This window comes from Silurus meridionalis, chromosome 22, assembly GCF_014805685.1.
Source record: "Silurus meridionalis isolate SWU-2019-XX chromosome 22, ASM1480568v1, whole genome shotgun sequence".
NCBI classification, from domain to species: Eukaryota; Metazoa; Chordata; class Actinopteri; order Siluriformes; family Siluridae; genus Silurus; species Silurus meridionalis.
Window position 1 is genome coordinate 2,036,340 of NC_060905.1, and position 27,956 is coordinate 2,064,295.

A 27,956-nucleotide genomic window follows, 5' to 3' on the forward strand; every position below is an offset into this window, starting at 1 on the left:
GGGGTTTAAAGCAGGAGATGTTCCACTCCATCCCATAGAAAGCAGATCTTGGATAGTAGAGCTGGATTTTGTGTCCTGCTGGAGCAGGTTTGGGTTTTCCTAGTTCATGTAAAGGGAATATTTCACGTCCAAAGACGTCCTGTACAATCGTGTGCCTCCTCCAAGTTTGAGGAAGATTCACATACGGGTGCGAAAGTCGGGTGTCCAAATACTTTTGGCTATCAACGTTAACATACACTGCACATTGTGTTTTGTAGTGATGGGTTTTTGGCATCTCGTCCAGCCATTGTGTGTGTGTGGGTGTGTGTGAGGGTGAGGTCCGGTGCAGCTGTGTTGCCTATCGAGTGTGTGTGTCGACGTTAGTCACGGTCAGTGGGCCGTTTTAATTATCCCCGGACAAATTGGACATAATTTGATCATTTGTGTTTGTGTGTTTCTGAGTAGACATTGTGTGCTTTAATCCCTGTTGGCTAACACACACACACACACACACACACGTTTTTTTAGAGAAAACAAAAAAACACAGAAGCAGTCTTGTTAGCTCTGTGTGTGTGTGTGTGTGTGTGTGTGTGTGTGTGTGTGTGTGTGTGTGTGTGTCACACAGACCCCTGTTGTGCTTTGTGTTTACTTAGAAACCTTTCCCTTCCTTTTATACACATGCTAAATGCAGAGCTGTGGTGTGGTTTTGCGTGTGTGTCGGTGTGTGTGTGGGTGTGTGGGCATGTGTGTGTGGGTGTGTGTGTGTGAGAGAGACAGAGAGAAAGCTCTATTAGACATCTGTGATGTTCATAGTATACCGACAGCCATTCATTAACAGTTACAGCTGTGTGTGGTGCCTGTGGGTGTGGCTGCGTGTGTGTGTGTGTGTGTCTGTGTGTGTGTGTGTGTGTTTACAACGGTGTGTGTAATCTGTGTGTTTGTGCGCATCGGCCCATGGCTCTGTATTTATGTCTGGCTGGTTTACTGCAGGGGTGTGTCTGTGTTAAACATTAAACACACACTTGTAAGCTTGTGCACACACACACACACACACACACACACACACACACACACACACACACCCATCTTTGTGCTGTGTTGTGTCCATGTCTTTCAGATTTTCTGTATGAGTGTTTAGAAGATATTTAAGGCTGAAAAATAGATGCAAACACTGAATATTCACACTGATGCTCTATTAGGAGTCATATGGATTGTAGTGTGTGTGTGTGTGTGTGTGTGTGTGTGTGTGTGTGTGTGTGTGTGTGTGTGTGTGTGTAAAAATTCTTATCTTAATCACCTCTGACTATATAATAACACTTTAGTTTATGTATAAAATAGTTGTCCTAATGTGCAAATGAACGCTAGTCTTCCTAAAGAGCAATTATATTGTGTCTCAGTGTTCATAAGGCGTCTCAGTGTTCATAAGGAGTCTCAGTGTTCATAAGGAGTCTCAGTGTTCATAAGGAGTCTCAGTGTTCATAAGTTTCTGTGTTTATAAAGAGTGTCAGTGTTTGAAACGAGTTTCAGTCTTCATAACGAGTCTCAGTGTTTATGAGGAGTCTCAGTGTCAATAACGAGTCTCAGTGTTCATGAGGAGTCTCAGTGTCAATAACGAGTCTCAGTGTTCATGAGGAGTCTCAGTGTCAATAACGAGTCTCAGTGTTCATGGGGAGTCTCAGTGTCAATAACGAGTCTCAGTGTTCATGAGGAGTCTCAGTGTTCATGAGGAGTCTCAGTGTCAATAACGAGTCTCAGTGTTCATGAGGAGTCTCAGTGTCAATAACGAGTCTCAGTGTTCATGGGGAGTCCCAGTGTCAATAACGAGTCTCAGTGTTCATAATGAGTTTAGGTGTTTAAAACAATTCTCAGTGATCATAATGAGTCTCAGTGTTCATAACGAGTCTCTGTGTTTATAACGAGTCTCAGTATACATAACAATTCTGTGTTCGTAACAAGTATCAGGGTTTATAATGAGCCTTAGCATTCATAATTCATAATGAGTTAATAGCAAGTTTTTATAATGAGTCATTTGAGAATCTCAGCCTTTATCTAGTGGCCTGGTGGTTATAACAAGTCAGACTCTTTTTAAACACTATATTCATAGCAGATCCCAGGTTTATTCACCAGTCCGAGCGTAAATAAAACCAGGACTGTATTTATAACTGCTTTTATTCAGGATGACGGGTTATACTGAGGCGTTATATTCACGCTATGTCCTCACGTCCCTACAGCTTTCCTCCTCATCGTTACTCTCAGCTCATCTTCATCAGTACGAACATCGTCTCTGCATGTTGGTCATTTTTCTGTTGATTCAGAAAAAATATATTATTACAGAAAGGTTCAGTTTTTCTTTTTGATAAATACATTGGAACGATTACACTTTCAGAAGATAATTAGCGAAACTGTTCCCTGAGGAACGGTGATCAGTGTAATGCTCCGTGGTGGTCCTGGAGATGCCACTCTGAACACTTTATCAAGTTCAGACAGAGACTGCGGGCCATGTGTCTGGCTGGAGAAGATGTTGGCAGAGCGTCTGTTCCCATTTAAACTGCTGTCTGGGTTTAACAGAGTCCCAAAGAGACCGAATGTGCACGCTTTACTAAAACTGCACGCCTGCTGGGGAACAGGAGATCAGATCAGCCCCCGCCAGGTGGAGGTGCTGGAGGAGCTGATGGATGTGGTGCTGTAGATGAAGCCAGGTGGAGGGGGGGGCAGTACTGCAGTAACAGACGCTAGACCAGATGCCCAGACTCGGTTCATGGCCTCTTTACTTCATTTCTCTCTTAAGGATGTTGTGTAAAGTTTTCAAAATCTTTAACTTTTGTTCCTTTTTCAGGGTTGGTTTCTTTGTTCATCTGTTTTACATAAATTATCTTTTCCTGTGATTAAATGCCCCAGTCTTCCTAATGAGTTCCGAGTCTTCGTAAAGAAGTGGAGTCTTTATACCGAGTCCACATACCAAGTCTTAGTCTTCATAAAGAATGCGAGTTTTCATAACAAGTTTGAGTTTTTAATAATTAGTCTGCGTTTTTATTATGAGTCAGTAACGAGTCTGAATCCTAATGCCGAGTCTGAGTCTTAATACCGAGTCTGAGTTTTCATACTGAGTCTGAGTCTTCGTACCAAGTCTCAGTGTTTATACTGAGCCTGAGTCTCACCAAACATGAGTCTTAATACCTAGTCTGAGTCCTTATCAGTCTGATTCTTTATAATAAGAAGGAGTCTTCATGACAAGTTTGAGTCCTTATGAGTCTGAGTCTTCAAAACAAGTCTGATACTTCATACAGAGCGTCTTAATAACGAGTCTGAGTCCTTATGAGTCGGCGGCACTTTGTAACAGTAACACTGTTAAAACTTTAAGTTTTTTGACAGCTTCAGGACAGAGGAGCTTACACAGTGAGATATTCTATCAACCTCAAGATCAAGAAAATGAGAGGCTGGTGATGGACCAGATCTGCATAGCTACATGGCTGCATTGTATGAAACCCGTCAGGATCTCAAACTCGCACTAACAGTAACATCACTGTACACTTTTGTTCTTTTCACAGCTTCCTCGTGCATTCCTGCAGTTGTCTGTTTTGCATAGGGGTCCTGTTTTCCTGGGAATGTTCGACTCCCACGAGCTTTTAGGATCTAACCAAACGGTCTTCTAATCTAGTGGCTGATTTTCCTCAGCTTCTCCCCAGACACGGACACGGCTCGCCCCCGCGCTCTCACTCGCAATAACGCGCTGATCGTAAATTAAATCAGCGTAGCGAGCAAGTTGCTGAGCGTGCAGCAGGAATCGCGCTCGGTGTCGGAAAGCACACGCTCCCACAACCGATCGATGGCTCGCCTGCAGACCTGCATGGCTTGTGTGAGGAATTTGGCCGAGCTCTGTAGGCAGCCTGTCATTCGTTTTGCCAGAGCTGTCTGAGAAATATATTTACAGCAAGCTGTAAATGAAAAACTCTCAGCTCTGAGGTGCTGCCCCCTGTGGGCCATTAAGAAAAATCATTTGAAGAAGCTACAAACTAAGGAAACTGAAGACTGGATGTTTTTCTTCTCAGTAAGTTCGAACGGTTTTGTGTAGAACTAAAAAAAAACAGGATTGTTTTAGGGAAGATTTTTATCGTACCTCCGAGGCGCAGTAAATCCCTGTATACCACAAGACTGCTGTATTTTGGAATGCGGTTGGACAGAAGTGTTGATAGATTTTCTAAAGTGCATCCTGATGAGTTGCTATAGCAACAGTTTGTTCACAGGAGACTTGGGCTACATCTGCACTAATCGGGATAAATTAGAAAAACGAAATTTTCCTCTAAAACACTTTCGTTTTCAATCGTATTCCAAAAGCTGCTCATCCACATTGAAACGTCTGACAGCGCTGACGTCTCTGTGCTGCGCATGAGCAAAAACACGATGATTCGACCCTGCCGCTTATTTACGTTACGGCTTTTTTAAACAAAAAATGCGTCATCGTTTTTAAAAGCCTTCGTTGTACAAGTGTTTTGGGCGACTGACATCCTGGAGTCCATTGTCGCTGATATTTTAAACAGATTTTCTTTAAAAGCCAGTGCAGTGCACTACCTGAGCGAAGGTCGTGTCCTCTCCCGTCTCTGTATTAGTGTAAATAATCCAGCTTTCTGTGCTCAGGGTTTTCCGCTGGACGAGGACGAGGACGAGCCGAAGCCTGCTAATGAGAGGCTTTTCTCTCTCGCTGAGCTTCAGCGCTTCTGTCAGGCTTAACGGCGAATGCAATAATCAGACGCAGTACCACTGTTTATGTAAGACACCGAGCTGGGCCGTATCGGCTTTCCGGCGCTTTCCGACTTTCCCGTAGACGGATTTTGATGTTTAAATCTTGGATTGTGTATCGATTCGGCATTACCGAATTAACGTATGTTCACATGGTAGGATTTCATTTGAGTTCAATAATAATGTATGCAACATATTAAACTCACCATATGTGTAAGATTCGAGCAGAAAAAAGCGATTTCATTTCAATAGAATTAATATTGTGATGGAAATTATAACACATTATACACTCAAATACACATTAATACCGAGAAACTCTTTTTACATCTGTTCATCATGGAAATAGAAATACCAGCGGCGGATGTGGATGTTAGATGTTTTTGTCCAATCAGATTTCAGCCTCTATGTGCTGCCATGTCAATCTAATCTGCCCAGAGTCTTCAGAGTCAGTACTGCTGGCCTTTTTACCACAGTCTCCTTAAGAAATAACTCTGTTTCTTTAACCAATCAGATTTCAGTTTCGCCTCACAGGGCAGCTCGCTGGCCCACAATGATTTCAAACATTACAGCACAAATTCTTTGCTGATCCTGATTCAAGTGATGTAAAGAAGCTGCGGTCAGAATGCAGGGTCAGCCCTGATACAGCTCCCCCTAGAGCAAAGAGAGTTAAAAGTCTTGCTCAAGGGCTCACCATGGGCAGTTTGGCAGTGGTGGGCTTGGATCCACAACCTTCTGATCAGTAACCCAGAGCCTTAAAAGCCTGGTTTGCTTACCTGCATTCCTTGTATCAGTGACTAGAACTACTGAGTTTAAGGTGATATTCAAACCCGTGTCAGAAATTCAGTAGTTCCTTATGGGTGCTTTGGATAGTTAAAAACAAAATGGTGTCACATGATCATTACAGCACAGGGAAACTCTTTCTTTGTATATACCAGCATCCCTTGGAGCACAAAGGGTTAAGGGCCTTACTCAAGGGCCCCAAGAATGGCAGCTTGGCAAAAACCGGACTTGAATCCCCTGACCTTCCGATCACTAACCTGAGTCTTAACCGACTGAGCGACCACCACAAGGGTCTTAACTAGAGGTCAGTCGACACCGATAGTCGATTGCTGGAAAAAAAATCCATACTGATAGTTTTTCTGGGTTGCATCCATTGCTGAAGCAGTCGAAAAGTTTCGCTGTTACGGGAGCGGCCTCTAGAGGTGAATCACTGACGCCACATGCTATTTGTTTTTACACAAGACAATATTTATGAATTATAATTTATGATTGGTTATTTATATCATTTTATTTATATGCATAATTTCTATATTGATATTTGTTTAATTTAGCACAATTCCATAAATCAATACTTTACAAAAAAACAATGCAAAAAAAACTATTGGTTAATTAATCGAGTATCACCAAATAAAACCTCTAGAAAACTCCCTGATAAAGTCCCAGGTGAAAACCTTTTTGTCAGCCAGTGAACAAGGAAGGTAAATAACAATACAGGGAAAAGTGTGTATAAATAAAGGTAATGAAAGTGGTAGGGCAGATGAACTCTGTGTTTGCAGGTCTTTTGTTAAAAGCCAAGCCTCTAAATGAATTCTTCACCTGTAGACAGATCTGCCTCTGGGATAAATGCGGTTGCGTGAATATAATACGCACCTATCAGCCAGGCAGATTAGTGTATCCTGGGACGGTTCTAGCTGCCACTGAGATTTAAGTGCTCCTGTTGTGCTTCACCACAAAAGCCAAATCCAATAACAGTCCTAAAAGTGAAATGAAACCCCAGAATGTTTTATGTTTTCTTTTTTTCAGGGGCTGTGATCCAGAAAGTCATGAAAGTGAGCTGCTTTCTGCAATCACTGCTATCACCATGTTTTGTTTTCCACAGTTAGATTCCTCTTTATCCCAACACTGAGGATCTTATTCCAGGATTTTCTGCTGTCTTTGTCCTGGGTCATGAAGGGGACAGGAGGTACCACAATCTCATTGGCAAAGTGCCAGTTCTGATAGAATTAAGTTTGGTTACACAATAGTATCAAAACTCACCCTGCTAGCTGTTTAGCTGACTAGCGCACTGGTTTGTCTGGGATTAAAACACCGTAGAAAGCGTTTCGATTTCGCAATTGAGATAAACAGGTCAAGGTCAAGTCAAAGTATTCCTGTTGCTCCCAGAATTTTCCGGGTCCCCCACATCTCTGGTCGAGAAAAAAAAGGACAAGTGAATCAGTGCATAGGTGATAAGCTAAGCGATATGCGTTTTATCATATTTTACTATAGTGTACATTTTAAATAGGATGACATCATTGTAAATTCAACCAATGAGGTTCTTGCTAAAATTGGGAACTTACATCAGACCCAATATAAAGTAATATTGAGAGCAATAAAATAAAATTGCTCTACAACCTTTGTGACCAAAACAGCCATTTAGACCCCTCCCCCAACAAATACAATTTGCCTAGAGCCGCAAACCATATTTAAGCTTTAAACGGATGTAACACATTTTGTTGTTTTATGCAGATGTAAGATAGTTGCCTGGTTGCAACCCCAGGTTTCTCGTCCCTCTCAAGTCGTGTGAGTGTCACCTGGCAACGGGAGAGTGGCGTCGTGAAATAGATGCTCGGATATTTGAACGATTCTTTCATCCAGTCTGGGTCTGTGAACGGATTTTCACCTGAAAAACTAGCGACTGTTTTTGAGTGGAGATTTTATCCGCCATATGAAGCTTTCCGCACCATTCTGAAATGTTCTTTTCCGTTCATCTCCAGCTGATGACTTCTTAACAAAACTCGCTGCTTTTATTCGAAATTGTAAGCTTTTAAGATAGTTAGCTTACACAAGCAGGGTCCTTAATATCAGCTAGTCATGGGTCAGGGTGCAGGAAGTATGGAGTATGGATCTTCAAAATCGTCAAAATTTTCAGCGTTGCATCTGTTACCTCGAATGCCGAGACGAGGCTTGTTCTAGTTGAAACACTGTCCACTGTTTAACAAAAGAATATAATAAATATATATATTTTTTTATTTAATTTTACGTCATTTTTTCGAGGCTGCAGGGAGCCACAGCAGCGGTGCTGAAGACCCCCAAGGCATGTAAAAGTGTTCTATGTTATTTTATTCTTATTAGCTAGAACCTGTGAGATGTTAGATTTTTATCTAAGCTCTCTCAGTGTGAGGGCAGCTAGCGTTGCTTCCTTAATGCTCCAGGGTTCTCGGTTGAATTCTGAACATTTTTCTTTTTTCTTTGTGTGAAGTTTTATTTTGGCTTCTTTATGGGTTTCCTGTGGATTGATGACTCTAAATAACCCCTAATTTTGAATATGTCTCTGGTACTTTGTGAAGAACTGGAAGACCTCCAGATTGCATTAGGTGTAGTGTTTTAGAGCTTGCTCTGCAGCATCGTATTTCTGCTGAAGTTTAAGGTACAGTAAATGTTTACTTACTTGAATTCAGGCAATTTTGTGGTTGGAGGGCGGAGCCATGGGAGGGGGTAACAATCAGAACCTTGTCTAGGGTCGCAAAAAGGCTAGAAACTGCCCTGTTCCTCTTAACCAAATCCTTGACCAGCAGAACCAGTGATACTGAAGATGATTGAATCAAATGTACGTCTTGTAATACACAGGGTGTGGATTGGAAAGCTCCTTGGGATAAGAGGTTACGTGAAGATCCATCACCCTGTTGGATGGGGAGTGTGTATGTGGGGGGAGACAGTGAACTGGAAAAGAAGGAGGAAATTAAATCTCGTCCACTGACATATAGAGTTCAATGTGGTGTACAATTAGTGAATGATGTTACAGTGGAGAACCCAAAAAGAAGCCATGCAAACTTTCCCTCATACAAAAAGCTGAATGCAGAATACTCCTCATCATGAAATTCTTGGAAGCAGGAAGCAGGTTTCTTCATGGTAGATTGTTGACGGTTTACGTGCAGATACGAGACACTTTTTTTGTCATGTTCACTTTAAGGGGTCTAGACGACTTTTTAGACTTATGGCTCTTCATCATTACCATCCTTTATTGTTGTTTAATCCTTTAATCCATACAAGAGTAGCCTCAATCCAATACCATTCACCCTTCACTAGGTTTTGCCCTTTTTGCCCTTGCAAGGTCGGGAACTCTGGTCTATTCAGAGAGCACAGACCTGAGCTGCAGGACAAAATTTTCCCTCGAGACTAGACCCCCTTTTTGTTTCTATTATTTGAAAAGCTTATCGTTATCTCCCTCAACTGTCTGTGCCTCAGACGCCTTCCATTCAAAGCCGGATCACGAAGTCACAGATGGTGGTGAGAGCGTCTGAGCCGAGTGGGAAGCTGAGGGGTCATCTTTAGAACCTCCTGTGTCTTTCAGAATCTCTACAGATCCAGTTGAGATGTTTTATCTCTGGTAGAAGCCTTCATATTCCAGAGCCCTGAGTTTAAACACAGGGAGGTTGTTGCTCAGTTGTTATGACATTGGTCTTTATACAGTATATATAAAGGTCATGAGTGCTGGGACCATGAGCAAGGCCCCAGAGACCCCAGAGACCCCAGAGCTGCTCAGTTGTGTGAATGAGATCCATGTAAGTCATTTTAGATATGGGTGAAGATTACTCTTTATCTCTTGGTGAGGATTTCAGGGGTTTATTCAGGAGGAGTATCAGGAGGTGTGTTGAAAATATTCAGGGTCATAGCAAGGTCAAATGGAAATATACTGTTAAACAGTTAAGGCATTGGGTTACTGATCGGAAGGTTGGGGTTCAAGCCTTTGCACAGTCAAACTGCTAGTGTTGGGCCCTTGAGCAAGGCCCTTAGCCCTCTGTTCTCCAGAGGCTCTTTCTTTCTTTCTTTCTTTCTTTCTTTCTTTCTTTCTTTCTTTCTTTCTTTCTTTCTCGGGTGGGATTCACCACTACTTGACTGCAGTGACAGGTAGGTGTGGGAGAGCAGATCACCTACCCCCTGTGTGTGTGTGTGTGTGTGTGTGTGTGTGTGTGTGTGTGTGTGTGTGTGTGTGTGTGTGAATGTGAGTAAATGTATATGAATTCCTCAGTTCTGCTGCAGTTTTTCGAGCAGAGCCAAACGACACACTGCTCTGTTATTCCTGCTGTGTCATCATTTAAAACGAGAAGCAGTTATTGTGAAAGCATGGCCCTGTGCTTTTTAATGTTTTGTGTGTGTGTGTGTGTGTGTGTGTGTGTTTGTGTGTGTGCTGGTGTTGACACGTTGTATCCTGAAACACTGTGTTCTCCCCTCTCTCGGTCTTTGTGTAGCTGAATCAGAGGGAAGTGGGCGGATCGCATGCAGGACAGGTTACGAGGTTGTGCGTAGGGAGCGAGGGATGAGGGAGGAAACGAAAGAGAAAAGGAGAGACAGCTGAATAGCTGTTATCGTGTGGGAGAGAACAAGTGGAAGGAGGGCTCCGTCTGTCTGCTTCACTCCTGCAAAAAAGCGAGAAACGATTGTGTGTGTGTGTGTGTGTGTGTGTGTGTGTGTGTGTGTGTGTGTGTGTGTGGTGCATGCGCTGCTATCTGGCAGTCTTCATCGACACTGCAGAGAGGACACACACATACGCTCGCTCGCTTCAGTGCTGCGTGGTTCTTCGTCAGTTCCTCGGCTTGGACCTTCTCGCGTTCTTCTCGCTGTCAGTCATGGTGCCGTCACTCGGCCTGGCGCTCTCGCACCGTCAGCACACAGAGGTGAGTCTGGAACTCTTAGCAGCGTTACTCTGATTTCACTCGGGTGCAGAATAGCATCTCACCGAGATGGGCGGGGCTTACAGTGTAGAAAATAGAGTGGGTGTGGCCTAACGTGATTTCATTTAACCTGTGTGCAGGTTTTAAATGAGGACAATTTTTTATCTGCTGTCAGATTTTATTATTGTAAATGAATGCTTAACTACGGAGAAAAAGATAACTAGTGAGTGAGAGAGAGATAAAAAACTGTAAATCAAAGAGAACTAATGATGGAACATGAAATGGGGAGGAACGGAAATAAGAAAAAGATAAGGAGTGAGGGAGAGAGTGAAAGAGGGAAGGAGTGATGAAGGGAGGAAGGGAATGAATAAGTGAGTGAGAAAATGAGTGAGAAAGTAAATGAATGAGTAAGTGAGTGAGTGAGTGAATAAATAAGTGAGTGAGTGAGTAAGTAAATGAGCGAATGAGTGAGTGAGTGAGTGAGTGTGTGGTGAGTGAGTGAGTGTGTGAGTGTGTGGTGAGTGAGTGAGTGAGTGAGTGTGTTGAGTGAGTAAATGGTGAGTGAGTGGTGAGTGTGTTAGTGAGTAAATGGTGAGTGAGTGAGTGCGTTGGTGAGTAAATGAGTGAGTGAGTGGTGTGTTAGTGAGTAAATGAGTGAGTGAGTGTGTTAGTGAGTAAATGAGTGAGTGAGTGAGTGTGTTAGTGAGTAAATGGTGAGTGAGTGAGTGAGTGTGTTAGTGAGTAAATGGTGAGTGAGTGAGTGTGTTGAGTGAGTAAATGAGTGAGTGAGTGAGTGTGTTGGTGAGTAAATGAGTGAGTGTGTTAGTGAGTAAATGAGTGAGTGAGTGAGTGTGTTGGTGAGTAAATGAGTGAGTGAGTGAGTGAGTGTGTTAGTGAGTAAATGAGTGAGTGAGTGAGTGAGTGTGTTGGTGAGTAAATGAGTGAGTGAGTGAGTGGTGTGTGAGTGAGTAAATGAGTGAGTGAGTGAGTGAGTGTGTTAGTGAGTAAATGAGTGAGTGAGTGAGTGCGTTAGTGAGTAAATGAGTGAGTGAGTGAGTGTGTTAGTGAGTAAATGAGTGAGTGTGTTAGTGAGTAAATGAGTGAGTGAGTGAGTGTGTTAGTGAGTAAATGAGTGAGTGAGTGAGTGAGTGTGTTAGTGAGTAAATGAGTGAGTGAGTGAGTGTGTTAGTGAGTAAATGAGTGAGTGAGTGAGTGAGTGTTAGTGAGTAAATGAGTGAGTGAGTGAGTGAGTGTTAGTGAGTAAATGAGTGAGTGAGTGAGTGAGTGTTAGTGAGTAAATGAGTGAGTGAGTGAGTGTTAGTGAGTAAATGAGTGAGTGAGTGAGTGTTAGTGAGTAAATGAATGAGTGAGTGAGTGAGTAAATGAGTGAGTGAGTGTGTGAGTGAGTGAGTGAGTGAGTGTGTGAGTGAGTGAGTGAGTGAGTGAGTGTGTTAGTGAGTAAATGAGTGAGTGAGTGTGTGAGTGTGTGAGTGAGTGAGTGAGTGAGTGAGTGAGTGAGTGAGTGAGTGAGTGAATCAGAACTCACACATTAAAGAAACTCGCATCTTCTTCTTCTTCTTCTTCTTTCGGCTGCTCCCATTAGGGGTTGCCACAGCGGATCATCCGTCTCCATACCACCCTGTCCTCTACATCTGCCTCTTTTACACCAACTACCTGCATGTCTTCTCTCACCACATCCATGAACCTCCTTCTTGGCCTTCCTCTTTTCCTCCTACCTGGTGGCTCCATCCTCAGCATTCTTCTACCAATATAATTCATGTCCCTCCTCTGCACATGTCCAAACCATCTCAATCTCGCCTCCCTCACCTTGTCACCAAAACATCCTACGTGCGCTGTCCCTCTAATAAACTCATTTCTAATCTTGTCCATCCTCGTCACTTCCAACAAAAACCTCAACATCTTCAGCTCTGCTACCTCCAGCTCCACCTCCTGTCTTTTACTCAATGCCACTGTCTCTAATCCATACAACATCGCAGGTCTCACCACAGTCCTATAAACTTTCCCTTTCATTTTGCAGATACCCTACTATCACAAATCACTCCTGTCACTCTTCTCCACCCTCTCCACCCTGCCTGCACTCTTTTCTTCACTTCTCTAACACACTCTCCATTACTTTGCACTGTTGACCCCAGGTACCTGAATTCCTCCACCTTCTGAAGCTCTTCTCCTGCAACCGCACCACTCCACTGCCCTCCCTCTCATTCACACACATGTATTCTGTCTTACTCCTACTGAGTTTCATTCCCCTTCTCTCCAGCGCATATCTCCACCTCTCCAGGCTCTTCTCAACCTGCTCCCTACTCTCACAACAAATCACAATATCATCCGCAAACATCATAGTCCAGGAGACTCCTGTCTGACCTCGTCCGTCAACCTGTCCATCACCACTGCAAACAGAAAAGGGCTCAGGGCGATCCTTGATGCAGTCCAACCTTCACCCTAAACCAGTCTGTCGTACCTACTGCACACTTCACTGCTGTCACACTGTCCTCATACATGTCCTGCACCACCCTCACATACTTCTCTGACACACCTGACTTCCTCATACAATACCACAACTCCTCTCTTGGCACCCTGTCGTAGGCTTTCTCTAAATCCACAAATACACAATGCAATTCCTTCTGTCCTTCTCTATACTTCTCCATCAACATTCTCAAAGCAAATAAGGCATCTGTGGTGCTCTTCCTCGGCATGAAACCATACTGTTGCTCACAGATGGTCACCTCTTCTCTCAACCTGGCTTCCACTACTCTTTCCCATAACTTCATGGTGTGACTGATCAACTTAATTCCCCTGTAGTTACTGCAGGTCTGCACATCTCCTTTATGCTTAAAGATCGGTACCAGCACACTCCTTCTCCATTCCTCAGGCATCTTCTCACCTTCCAAAATCCTGTTAAACAATCTGGTCAAAAACTCCACTGCCATCTCTCCTAAACATCTCACGCTTCTACGGTATGTCATCTGGTCCAACCGACTTTCCACTCTTCATCCTCTTAATCGCTGCTCTCACTTCCTCCTTACTAATCCTATCTACATCCTGCTTCACCAACTCCACATCATCCAACCTTCTCTCTCTCTGATTTTCCTCATTCATCAGCTGCTCAAAATACTCCCTCCACCTTCTCAACACACTCTCCTCACTAGTCAACACATTTCCCTCTCCATCCTTTACTGCTCTAACTTGCAGTACATCCTTTCCAGCTCGGTCCCTCTGCCTGGCCAATCGGTATAAATCCTTTTCTCCTTCCTTAGTGTCCAACCTCTTATACAGCTCCTCATATGCCTTTTCCTTGGCTTTCGCCACATCCTCTTAACCTGCTGCCGCATCTCCTTGTACTCCTGCCTACTTTTCTCATCACTCTGTCTATCCCACTTCTGTTTTGCCAACCTCTTTCTCCTTATGCTCTCCTGCACTTCCTCATTCCACCACCACGTCTCCTTGTCTTCCTTTCTATTTCCAGATGTCACACCAAGTACTTTTCTAGCTGCCTCCCTCATCACTCCTGCAGTAGTTGCCCAATCATCCAACACCTCCTTAACACCACTGAGCCTCTCTCTGACCTCTTCCCTGAACCTCACACTACACTCTTCCTCCTTCAGTGTCCACCATCTTATTCTTCTTTCAGTCCTCACTCTCCTCCTCTTCTTCTTCGCCTCCAAAACCATCCTACAGACCACCATCCGATGCTGTCTAGCTACACTGTCCCCTGCCAACACCTTACAGTCTCCAATCTCCTTCAGGTTGCATCTCCTGCATAGCACATAGTCCACCTGTGTGCACCTTCCTCCACTCTTATCGTCACCCTATGATCCTCCTTCTTCTTAAAATACGTGTTCACCACTGCCATTTCCATCCTTTTAGCAAAATCTACCACCATCTGCCCTTCCACATTCCTCTCCTTAAAACCATACCTACCCATCACCTCCTCGTCACCTCTGTTCCCTTCACCTACATGCCCATTAAAATCTGCCCCAATCACCAACCGTTCTTTCCTAGGTACACCATCTACCACTTCATCTAATTCACTCCAGAATCTTTCCTTCTCCTCCATCTCACAGCCAACTTGTGGAGCATAGGCACTGATGACATTTTTCATCATCCCTTCGACTTCCACCTTCACGATCATCACCCTATCAGAAACTCTCTTCACCTCCACTACACTCTTACTGTACTGTATTGTACTGTACTCTTACTGTACTCTTACTGTACTCTTCCTTCAGAAATTAAAGAAACTCGCATACGGAAACAAAATGATGTAGCAGCCAGAGAGCGTCGCTACACTGCTCTCAATCAAGTGTGCTCATTAGCATGAGGCCACACCCACCTTACTAATGAACTCAAATAATTTGATGATTAGAAATATGTCTGATTTTACTGGTGTGTGTGTGTGTGGGTGTGTGTGTGTGTGTGTGTGTGTGTGTGTGTGTGTGTGTGTGTGTGTGTTAGTTGGTGTTGGCACTTTATTGCTAGTGAGTCACTCTCTTGATCCAGCAGCTTATTAATGAGGATCTAAAAGCTCTGTGGCTTTAAAAAACATCCAAACCCTGATGAGAAATGAACACACACACACACACACACACACACACACACACACACACACACACACACACACACATTCTAGCACCCAATAAGCTCCCACTCACAGTCAGCTGCCTGCTCACGCAAAGTTAACACACATGTACACTAATATGAGTGAACAAACATGCTCACACACACACACACACACACACACACACACACACACACATAGACATACTCCGAGTGTCACACACCCAGTAGTTTTATATTCACACACACACTCATCCCTCCCTGTCAGCATTTCTCGCCCACTTTTTGGTCTCATTGGAGAGATAGAGCCAAAGAGATAGTGGAGTGGGTTCAGGTCGGTGTGTGTGTGTGTGTGTGTGTGTGTGTGTGTGTGTGTGTGTGTGTGTGTGTGTGCGCACCGCCCCCTCTCTCATGATTTGTCAGTAAAGCTTTTCTCCTTTAATATTTAGAGTAAAATTACTTTTTTCTTTCTAATAAAAGTCATCCAAAAAGTAGATTTCTGTTTAAATCTATAATTATGCAAATGTATGCATATTTAATGGCACGAAGCCTTATTTGCATAAACGAACATCACTTTTCGTGAACCGTGAAGCTTTAAGCCGCGACACCACAACAACAGAAACCATAATGAATCAGATCCAGTTGATTCCTAATTCGGAAAACTGTTTCTTTAATAATTGTATTAAAAAACGTATCAAAATAATTGTATATTCGTGCAAATGTAATTATGCTACAGTAAATCTTATAACAGGATTGATGGTTGAGTACAAAATATGACACATATGATATTAAAAATTTAATAATCTTATGCCCTTATAGGGAAATGCTATGTATGGCTTGAATAGTTGTGTATATGCTGTACAATGGATTTGCAAGCAGCAAGCAAGATTTTTAGAAATATATGACATGAGACTTTTTATTTTTAATTACCAGGACATATCGGAAAACAATTATAGAAAAACACACAGAGGCCCCACCCACTTTCCTGAGATTGACAGGAGCAGGGTATACGATGATGGCAATGAAATCTAATTTCCATATAACGGACAGATGGGTGTAGCACAGACCACACATTCCAACAATATTGTTGATCTGACTAAAAGGTGTGTGTGATGGTCCCAGCGTTCATCATTCCCTCCCTCGCCCCCTCCCTCACCCCTCCTCTCTCGCAGACGTCGGCTCGGTCACGTTCTGCTGACGAGGTCTTAGCAGAAGATTTATCATGTCGAGGTGCCTCGAACGTCAGGTCCCTCAGGGATAAATGAGGCTTGAAGGCTTTTTACACACCTGACCGAGAGAAACGACACACACCTATAATACAGCGTTCTATTATACTCCAGAATAACACTCTAGAAGCATTTTACAAACCGGGAACCTCTACATTAATATAATACTATAACACACTGTTTATTCTCTTGGAATATTGTATATATAGTATAGTATATAGTACTATTGCATATAGTGTATTATATGCCTTAATATATAGTATAGTTCTGTATATTAGGTACTATGATAGTACTTTATATACCTGTGTTAAAGTATTTTACTATAATATGTGTATAGCTGGGTGCTATTAGAGTACTGTGTGCCTCAGGATCTTAAATACTTATATGTAACTATTTAATACCGTGTACATTCATTGTATGTAGAACTCCAGTTCTATACTGTTTGATTGTATGTTTATGAATATAGACATTTAAATTGCTTTTATGTAGTGCTTAAGTACCCTGTTTACTCTCGTTTACTACTGCAATACTATATACTCTTCTGTGTATCAGACAGACAGACAGACAGACAGACAGTCTTAGATAGATAGAACTTTGTCATTGCAAAGTACAGGTATACAGTAACACAATGCAGTTTGGCATCTACCAGAATTGTAAATACAGTAATCCCCAGACATTCTCCAACCTGTCTACCCTTGTGGCTCCTTTTATACTCTTCAGTCTTCTCAATGAGGGTGAAGCCCCTCTGCCATGTGCGCCACAGCTTTCCACAATACGGGTGCTGAAATGGCGCTGTTTATTCAGCACCCACCTGGCTGTTGTGTTTGGAGCACTTGCCTGTTGTTGTGTTCAGGATATATATATACATACACACATACCTTTAATTCTCTCAGGTGGTATATCTGCTTATTCTTCTTGGCAAAAGGCCTCCAGTTCCTGTGAGTTATTTGGTTGTTTAGCACAAAAAGCACATTTGAGATCTCCCCAAAGTGGCTCAATGATATCGAGGTCCAGAACTTTTTTCTGGTATAGCCATTGGCGGATCAAGCTGGCCTTGTGCTTTGGATCATTGTCATGTTGAAACATCCAAGAGGGTCCCATGTGCAGCTTTCGTGCTGTAGTATGCCAATTTTTTATTTTGCCAATGCATTCATCTTGAATGAGTACTACTTTAATACTATACGCTTGTCTCTTCTGTGTAATCCGATACAATATACATTAATTGTATGTCATATTGCAGTAATATACTGTATAGTCCTCTGTATATTATTATAGATACCTATATAGCTTCAATGTAGTGTTCTAAATAAAAAAAAAACTTTACTGAATCATAAGGTCCCCTGGTGGTCTAGTGGTTAAGATGCAGCGCTCTCACCGCTGCGACCCGGGTTCGATTCCTGGTCAGGGAACCATCCCCAGCTACTCTCAGTGCCGGTCCCAAGCCCGGATAAATTGGGGAGGGTTGCGTTAGGAAGGGCATCCAGCGTAAAAACATGTGCCAAATCAAAACATGCGGAGGATCCGCTGTGGCGACCCCTAACGGGAGAAGCCGAAAGAAAGTTTATATATTAATAAATATAAAATTGAGCAAAAAACAGGAGGTGGAGCTGGAGGTAGCAGAGCTAAAGATGTTGAGGTTTTCGTTGGGAGAGATGACGATGGACAGGATTAGAAATCAGATAATTAGGGGGACAGCGCATGTACGACGTTTTGGAGACAAGGTGAGGGAGGCGAGATTGAGATGGTTTGGACATGTGCAGAGGAGGGACATGAGGTATATCAGTAGGAGAATGCTGAAGATGGAGCCACCAGGAAGAAGGAGAAGAGGAAGACCAAGGAGGAGGTTTATGGAAGTCAATAAAAGACATTTCCAATAAACAGCACATAGCACAAGTGATTTGCCTCTAGAGGCTGCTCTTGTACTGTATAACGCAACCCGGAAAAACTATTGGTATGATTTTTTTTTAAATAATACCTTTGAATAATCCAATGAAGCCATTAGATATGTTTCTAGAGTTTTCTACAGCAATACATACTATTATAGGTGTATAATAGTACCTGTATTTTATTTAAAGGAGGACTTTTACACTCCTCTGTTGTTGGTAATACTGTTAATAATGTTGTTCGGTATGTTTGCTATATTGTTTGGTAGTATATCAGTACACCCTGTACACCCCTGCATATTTCTCTAGCACACCTTACACCTCTATACCCACCAGTTGTACTGTTTACTGTAAACCTATAGAGCTCTACAGCTTGTACTTAGCAGACATACTGGAGCAGTCACATGACTCCCGCTTCAGTAATCATGGTGCCGTCCCAACCCTGTCCTGTAAAATGGAAAGCGCGAGAATGAGAACGTTACAAAAAAGGGATAGAGATGTAGAGATCATTAGCTGAGTGCATCTGCAGCGCTCCACTCCCATTAATTCAAGGCATGACCAGCAGAAATGCTTAATTATTGATCATTCGCCGACTACGCCCAGGGATCACGTTTCTAGACGGAGCAGACAGATCCTCGGCCTCTTACTGTTCGCCTGTGCTCCTGCTCTAAAGTGACGTACGCAGAGAAAACTTTCGAAACTGGCTTCGTATCATTAACTTTTAATAAAGCTCTCAGACATGGTGGCGTCAGTATTAATTCAAAATGATCAAAAATGCTAATGTGTTCATGCACCAGATAGCAGCTAGTTGTACTGAACACGGATTAAACTGATATCGCTGATAGATTCTGGCAGATTTATTCGTTAGGGTTGTGCTAACATTTACATTTACACCATTTGGGAGATGTGTTTATCCAGATGCCCTCATCTGTTATACAGTGTGTATTTGTTATACAGTGTGTGTTTGTGTGTGTGTATCAAATGTTTATTTATATATATTTTTTTGAACACTATATGGACGATAGTATTGGGACACATGAACCTTCCTGGGATATGTGGTTCTTCTCGAAACTGTTACCACACAGCTGGAGGCACACAATTGTATCATCATCTTTGGATGCGGTTTAATAACATTTTGCGTTCACTTGAACTTGGAAACTGAAAACCTGTATGGCAATGCCCCTGTGCACAAAGTGAATTCCATGAAGATACAGTTTGCATGGTTTGGAGAGGAAGATCTTAAGTTACCTGCTTTAGAGCTCTAAACCCTACCTAACACCTTTTGAGATGAATGTGAACACTGACAGCACTTCAGGCCTTCCCACCTTCTCACCTACATCAGTGCCTGACAACACTAACATCGTTGTGTCTGATGTCCACAAGTACAGTACAAAATCTATCAGAACATCTTCCCAGAAAATGTAGAGGGAATTAGAAGAGCATGGGTTCAAATGGGTTCACCACCAGCCTCCCCCACTGGGCCCTTAACTTTCTTAACTCTCAATTGCTCAGCTGAGCAACTGAGTTAAGGGCCCAGTGGTGGTGGCTTGGTGGTGAACCCATTTGAACCCATGAGCTTCCAATCAGAAGTCCCACATCCTATCCATTGAGCTGCCACTAGTACTATAACAAATCGTTCTGGTGAGACTCTTGTAGCAACATTATATTTTTACTACATTATCACCTTTACAGCTCCTACCCAGAATCCAACGCTAACGACGTCTTTGCTTTAATGTAAAAAAAGGAACTCAAATCCCTGAATACTTTTTGCTCAGTGGTAACGTCAGCTATGCTGCTCCATTCTCTTAAATAGTTGTGCGTAAAGGGGTGCCAATACTTTGTGCAGTGCAACGGATGAAATACAGTTCATATATAGGCGACCTGTATATTCAGGTGGACAAGAGAAAATGAGTGCACATACAGCAGATGATGCTGTACACAATGCCTCAGAAGTTGATGATGTTGACTGCGACGTCGCAGGAGATCATTCAGCGGGACGTCGCGGTCACGCTTCATAGCGGATTCTGTTACACAGATTCATTTCCAGTCTCCTGCCCGACTGCTTCATTTAAACCCGAGCGACAGCTGCGTGCGCTCTTATCGATTCCCCATGATGGACTATTGTTAGTTTGTTCGGCGTGACCTCTTCTATTCGTCTGATCCGCATGACTGACAGACGATTCTATTGCAGGCGACCTTGAGGCTTCTCGGGCCAGATTCAGGTGCCTGAAGCGATGAGAAACTCAATCAGCGGTGCTTCTGGGTTGAGACTGACCTTATTACTCAAAGCCACACATGAATGAGAGAGCAGGAGTTTGAGTAAATGCACAGTCTGGACCGTGAAGGTATCTGAAAGGTGCGTCTCGTGTCTCGCTGCTCGGCGGAGCCTGCAGGAGCACGTCAAAGCCGGCGGATTTGTGGTTTTGATCTTCACCAAAGGTTAACGGTTCTGTAAATTCCAGGTTTCTTGATAAATGATGGCTTCCATAGCGACATTACACACATAGACATCTATAGCATAGCAGGTTGTAGAAGATGCAAAGTTCTTTAGGAAGAACATGAGAGCTGGAGCCTCCTAGTACCCCACAAGAACTGGACTCGGTGTCATTAGGTGACTTCATGATGCCATTATTCTATAAGATTTGATTTCATGATCTCGTATTATGTAGTCTGTGATGCTTTTGCTCAAGAAAATTCTAGAAACTTCAGTGATACATTCAATCCGGCTGCATTCTGGCGATCCTAATCATCCAAACCCGAAGCACAATATTGACTCAACCCGGCTGTCCATACGTCTAGAACTTTCTCAGTGAAAAGAAAAAAAATGTGTTTGGAGTTTATAAGAAGGATCTTGATCTAGAACCTAGAACAGTTTAACAACATGATCTAGACCATTAATGGTGAACATCTTCTCCACTCTGACCACTCGTGCAGGCCAAGAAAGACATGGCCTTTTTTTTGTGACCTGATTGGGCCGCTGCCATGTACAGGAGAGAGCCTGGAGGTAGAACATTTGCCACTGATGCTGTTACACATGCAGAGTTCTCTACTTAATACTTCTCACATGGATCTAAGATTTTCTAGAATTCACTTCCTGACAGTTTTGGTCATTATAATGAGAAACGTATTGAGGGAATTGATGAGAAAAAGGTTTTTTACTGTTAAAGAGAAGTTACTTGGAAAACGTTCAGGTTCTATCACATTTCCTACTGCAATACCACAACACCATCCCAAAAAACAAGCATGGATGGTCTAAAATGTAGATAAGCTAAGCTCTGAAAAACATCATACACTGAGGAACATTGATATGAAGCCCCCTAATGCTGCCCTTTGTTCTACTTCTATAATCTGGGTACTTTTTGTGATGATTTCTTTACTTCACAGTGAAACTCTAGCTTAGCAAGACAAGAGCTGTGTTTCTTCCGAGCTTCTGGAAACTTCCAATAGTATGAGGAGTGTCTTGAACATATTTGCGTCAGTAAAAAAAACGTTGTATTGACATAATTATTAGTGGATGCGCTATAACTTTATTATTGACTTTTTTACTTGTATTATTAAGTGAGCAATAAAATATTCGACATCTAGATTTCTCCTCATTTCTCGAGCGCGTTCTCTCAGCACCGCTGCTGCTATGTGAATACGTCGTGTTACAACAATACGCAGGCCGAGGCGTGTCCTGAGAGTCACACAGAATACAGATTAACATGGCAGAGGCAGAGCTGTGACTTCCTGCAGACACAACAGGAAAAGAACATCTGGTTTTATTTCTTTTTTTGCTCTACAGAGGTGTGTGTGTGAAAGAGTCATGAGGTGGAAGTCAGAAGGTATTTAGGTAAATTGATGATTTGCCGTCTGTCTGAAACAAAGACTTTTTGTACCGTATTGAATTGCAGCGCATCGTATTATATTTATTGAATGGAAATCGCATCTCACTGCATCATAACGGGGAATCGCATCGTTTTGATTAGCCTAGCAGCTTCTACATGGCCTCCTTGGATTATCTCAGCGTTCCCTCTTGGTGCGTATCAGCATTCTATGGCGTTATGGGTTCATTGATTTTTTTTTCTCTCAAATCAAGACCACACATTTCCATTAGAACAGTAGGCAGTAGAGTGGAAATAGAGCCTCTGGATACAACTCCAAGCTTCTTACACTTTCAGTCCATGTCTAAAGCTCTTCGAATCTCGAGCAGGAGCTTCATCTTTCCAAGAACACATCTCTTTTTCAGTTTGGATGAGGGAGTGGGAATTTGAGGAACATGATCACCATCAGAGTGTGTGACTTTGATCTGATGCTGAGATTTGGTCCATACGCTTCTCCTGTGCAGGGAGGTTCTTCCTCTCTGACAGCTTTAGAAATCATCTCATCTCACACCCACACTATAAAAACAGAACTGCTGGATATTATAGAGAGACAATACTGCACGATAGTGCTGCAAAAAGTTCAGATAGCTCTCTCCTGATGTTCTGTATGTTACGTATACGCTACCATACCATAAAAATCAAGTCCAGCAGGGACCTGAAATCTCCTGAATGTAAGCATAGATCTGGAATCTGCTGACACACCACAATTGTTATTGCTAGCAATGATTTTGAATTTAGCTAGCATGGACTGACAAGGTACAGCGTTTAGAACGGAGGCTAAGATGCGAGGATCTTGAATGTTTTATTTAGTAATAAGGCGTACTGCATGGTTTAAAATCTGCCATATTTAATTCAATTTAATTTTGTTTGTAGAAACTTTAAACAGTGAACATTTTATCTTTATTTCATTTTGTGCTATTAAACGTTACAAAAGCACTTTCAGAAATATGAATCGGAAATCAGAAAGAACTTTATTGCTAAGTTGGTTTGTACTTACAGGTAATTTGCTTTGATGACAGAAGCTTCCAGTTGATTTTTTTTTTTTTAAATAAAAGATAAATAAAAAAAAAAGGGAAAAAAAAAAAAAAGCAAATATGGAACAAAAATTTAAATAATAATAATAATAATAATAATAATAATAATAATAATAACTAAAATAACCATCATAGATACACCCCAACAAATACCAAAAAATCAGCTGAAAGCCATCCTGAAAAAGTTAGAGCAGATTTAAAAACACTGAAAGATTCATCCGGTTTAAACTCAAACAGGAGAGAATTCCACAGTTTTGGTGCACAAGAAGAAAAATCCTGATCACCCATAGAACATAAACGGTAGGAGGAACAACTAAAAGTCCAGATTCAGAGGAACAGAGGTGACAAGTAATGAAACTCCATACCATGTGGTGCCTTAAAGGGCAGCATGAGAATTTTTAAATAAATCCCAATGCAATGACTCTAAAACTGGAGAAACACGTTTACCAGACCTGGTCTTGGTCAGAATCCAAGCAGCTGGCAATGTGACTGTATTATGAACACGAGAGTCGAATATTAAGTTTGTGTAAAAAAAATCACTGCCAAATTTTGTAGTTTTGACTGAAGCTCCACAACAGAAACTTCTACTTTTGTGGTTTGAAAACCAGCTTTGTTAGTTTGATGGTGTGAACCGATAAAATCAGAATTTATATGTTGTAAATGTATTCCTAAATATCCAGAAATGAACGAGCCAGAGGTGACTGTGACAAGGAAAAATCTTGCTGGGATAGTATGACTAAGAAACCTTGAAGGAACCAGATTCACTGATCCTTATCTGGGTGAAGGCTAACACAGAGCTACAGACAGATAGAGAAGGTCCAACGGTACGAATGGCAGCCAGGCATAGAACCACAATCTGCACACTTTTGTCACACAAGCTAAGATTGTGGCTAGCATAGTAGCATAGATTTAAAATCTTCCAGGTGATGCTAGCATGGTGGGTTTGTGTAGCTGGCTGTACTGTGCTAAGCTCAGTGTTGAGCTGGAGAAAGATTCCTGGATGTTTCTTTTTATGAAGAATCTTCAGGTTTGGAAAAGTGTGTGTTTGTGTGTGTGTGTGTGTGTGTGTGTTTGTAAATGTACCACCCCATTCATGATTTTCTCTATTTACTTTCCTCCCGCTGCTGCCATCTGTCGCTGGCCGGCCGAACGCTAGCAACACGACCACTTCCTGTCTGACGCCATCACATGACGCAGTGCAACTGCAGTAGCTGTGAGACACTGACCCTTCGTCCATCACACTAGATCCTGCTGAGTGTGTGTGTGTGTGTGTGTGTGTGTGTGTGTGTGTGTGTGACAGAGAGGGAGTGTAAAAAGGAAAGGGTAGTGTACAAGAAGGGAAAGGACCTGAGATGGAGGAAAGGGCACAGAAATGTCTTTGACGTCAGCACAGTTTCACACTCTGAAACACACACACACACACACACACACACACACACACACACACACACACACACACACACACTCACACTCATTTCTACCAGAAAGTGACTTAATTATGTACATCATGTGCAAAGTTTTTATTGTGATGACTAACATATACAGAGGCCACGCCTCCTTCTCCTCAATGAATTCTGACAGGTACAGAGGCCACGCCTTCTTATTCTAAATTCACACCTCCTCCTTTTTAATTAATACTCACAGATACCGAAGTCACGCCTCTTCCTTTTTAATTAATACAGACAGATACAGAAGCCACGCCTCCTACTTTTTTATTAATACTCACAGATATGAAGGCCACGCCTCCTACTTTATAAATAATACTCAGATACGGAGACCACGCCTCCTCCTATTGTATTAGTACTCACAGATATGGAGGCCACGCCTCCTACTTTTTAATAATACTCAGATACGGAGGCCACGCCTCCTCCTTTTTTAATAATATTTAGATACGGAGGCCACGCCTCCTCCTTTTTTAATAATACTCAGATACAGAGGCCACGCCTCCTCCTTTTTCTTCTTTTCTTCTTTCATTTATTATTCTACATAAAATAGATATTAGTCATAGGTTAATGTGTGTGTTTATGTGTGTGTAGGTGGAGCCCCAGGCGACAGTGAGTGTGTGTTTGAGGGTGATTACGGTGTTCCTCCTCTCCCGGTGACTGAGGGAATGCAGCACATCCGAATCATGGAGGGAGTTTCTCGCTCTCTGCCATCCTCACCGCTTCTCTCACACCAGGCCCTCAGCATGAGACTCCAGCCGCTCAAGAGACTCCCGGGTAACTCACACACACACACACACACACACACACACACACACACACACACACACACACAGAACTAAAAAGGACTGTGCACAGGGGAGCTAAAATGAAATTAATTGTACTGTACTAATTTAATTCATTTCTTTTTGTTTTGATTTTTAATTCTCAATTGGCTTCTGTAAGTCTGATCTTTGTTTTTTCTGTAAAATATTTTCATTAGTTTTAATCAAGAAAATATCAGCCTAATGCACATCATTCCCTTTGTATCTTTGTATATCTTATAAAGCAAACAGAGATTTATATTTGCTTTAACCAGAACCAGGCTGTGCATTTTATCGCTAGGCCTGGTACCACCTCTTATTAGCTTCATTATGACGCCACATCTGTAGGAACATCAGTATTATAGAGACGTGCAGTAGATCAGAGCTGCATCACACACAGGATCTCATACAGTAAGAATAAACATCACTAAAGCAAGAAACCCAATGATCACAATTCAACGCGTCTCCTTTCACTGGAGCCACAACGGCACCTCCACATACATCATCTCCAGCAGGAGCATCGATATTCACCTCATCACATCACCCCGGGGTTTCCTGCGTTTCTTCAGCGCGTTACGGTTTTCCTGGGGATTTGAAATGAAGGCGAAGTGAGTGTTTTTGTGCAAATTTTACAGGAAAGACAACGCAAAAGTGTTAACAGGTACTGTTTCGGGCGACTTTCCCTCACGATGTCCAGCTTTTTTTTTTAAAGTCTGTCTTGTAAATGTTCTGCAAACAAATCGATTTCTTCTCCTCCGTCAGTCGTTGTGGAATAAAAAAAACAGCTATTAAATCCACACGTACGTATTTGAGATTGTGCAGTCTGTACCGATGCGGGTTGTGAGCTCGGACTAGCGCGCTCTCTGACCGTCCAATTAAAGGACGTGAAAATGCAGACGTTATTGTTCACCTGCTAGACGGCATCGGAGTCAGAAACTCACAATCTGATTGGTTAAAGCAACAGGTTCATTGTAAAATATAGTAAAATATCTGAGGCTTCATCCTGAGAGCTGCACTTTTCAAAATGGCCACAAGGATGCGCTCTTACAGCTCTGAATTCTATCTTTTTTTTTCTTCTCTACTATCTTTTTTTCATTTGTTTCTCTCTTTCCGCGGTCACTCCGCAAGACTTGTGATTGGTCAGATCCACGGAGAACTGCTTCAGCTGCTTTGAGATTTGACTTCAAACCTTTCAGATCTTTCCAGCATCATGGCAGGTGCTTTTACTTTAATCCTCCAAATGTGTGTTACTTTAAGCCTGTGTGTGAGTGTGGAGTCTAACTTCTGACACACACACACACTCACACTCACACACACTCTCAGCAACGGTTTTAACACCTTCACAAGCTGGAGACGTCGCACTGCTCTCTGAAGCGTGAGTGAAGCTCACAGATGTATTAGTCATGAGCTCTTAACATGCAGCGCAAATCTCAGCACTTCTTTTTCTTTTCTGGAAAGTGTTGCTGCGTGAGGAAGAGGAGGAGGAGGAAGAGAAGGGGGAAGAAGAGGAGGAGAAAGAGGAGTGTTGGGTCAGATAGAATGGGTTCATTCTCGACTCCTAATCCTACAGTTTGGTCTGATAATAATCTGGTCTCAGTGAAGGTCACGTTACACCGGATGGGGCAGAGGGGGCGCCAATACTTTTACACAACACCAGACGGACTCCGGTCCAGTAAAGTGTAGGTGTAACTGATAACTACAGCTAAATGTTTCCATGGCAACCCAAGCATCTGACATGTAGAGCTTATACACAGCATCCTTCTCTCTCTCTCTCTCTCGTTCCTTTATTGTATCTCTTTCTCTTCTTTTGTCTTACAATTTCTTTTTTTTTTACTTTTCTTTCATCTCTCTTTCTTTCTTTCTTTCTTTCTTTCTTTCTTTCTTTTAAGCTTTCTCTTCCTCTTGCTGTTACACTTACCTACGCACTAGTTTTTCCCCCTCCCTCGCTCTCTTGCTCTCTCGCTCCTGCCTTCTTCGTTTTTTTTTCTTGGCTGTAAAAATCCTCTGGGACTTCAGGCAGCTGGAAGACGGAAAGGTGGGACTTAATTGGAGACACGATTCAGCTTTACTTCCTGTCCCACCATGACTGTCTCTCTCTATCTCTCTCTCTCTCTCTCTCTCTCTCCAGCTCTCTTTTCCCCACTTATCCTGAGCACAAACTGTTTTATTCTGTCCATCCTCGGGCTGTGTGTGTGTGTGTGTGTGGCAGTCAGGACAGCAGGAACGTGTGTGTGTGTGTGTGTGTGTGTGTGTGAGGGATCAGGTGCTCCGAGTCGCTGAGGGAGGCTGCTCAGGTGCTCTGCTGTGATGTCATATCCTGTTTCTTTATCATTCCGTATTTCACAGGAAGCTTCTCGAGCATGGATGTAAGTAGAACATCTCTTGGTCGTGCTCCTTCTCTGTGTTATCCTGAAGCGTTTGTAAGCTGAAGCGTGTGATGTAGCGGTGGAGGTGTGGAGGTGTGGAGGTGTGGGCTGAGCGTCTTCCCGGTGGAAACCCTGTGATGTAGGAGGAGGTTTTATATAAGCGCACGTCACAGTCAAGTGAAGTTTATTTCTATTGCACTTTTCACAACACACATCGTCTCAAAGCACCTTTACAGAATTTAACAGTGAAGGTGAATGGTGTGTGTTTATCCCTGATGAGCAGCATGGAGACTGTGGTGAAGGAAAAACTCCCTTAGATGTTATATGGAAGAAACCTTGAGAGGAACCAGACTCAAAAGCAGAACCTCGTCCTCATTTGGGTGACATATACATATAG

The 27,956-nt window shown here is 42.6% G+C and overlaps 1 protein-coding gene across 1 annotated transcript in view; it reads left to right on the forward strand.

Annotated features, from left to right (window-relative positions):
• The window catches only part of tanc2a (tetratricopeptide repeat, ankyrin repeat and coiled-coil containing 2a), a 122,242-nt gene that overhangs the window by 53,508 nt on the left and 40,778 nt on the right, over positions 1-27,956 (forward strand). The window contains 1 exon segment of the mRNA XM_046834462.1: positions 24,985-25,167. Coding sequence (XP_046690418.1) covers positions 24,985-25,167 — 183 coding nt within the window.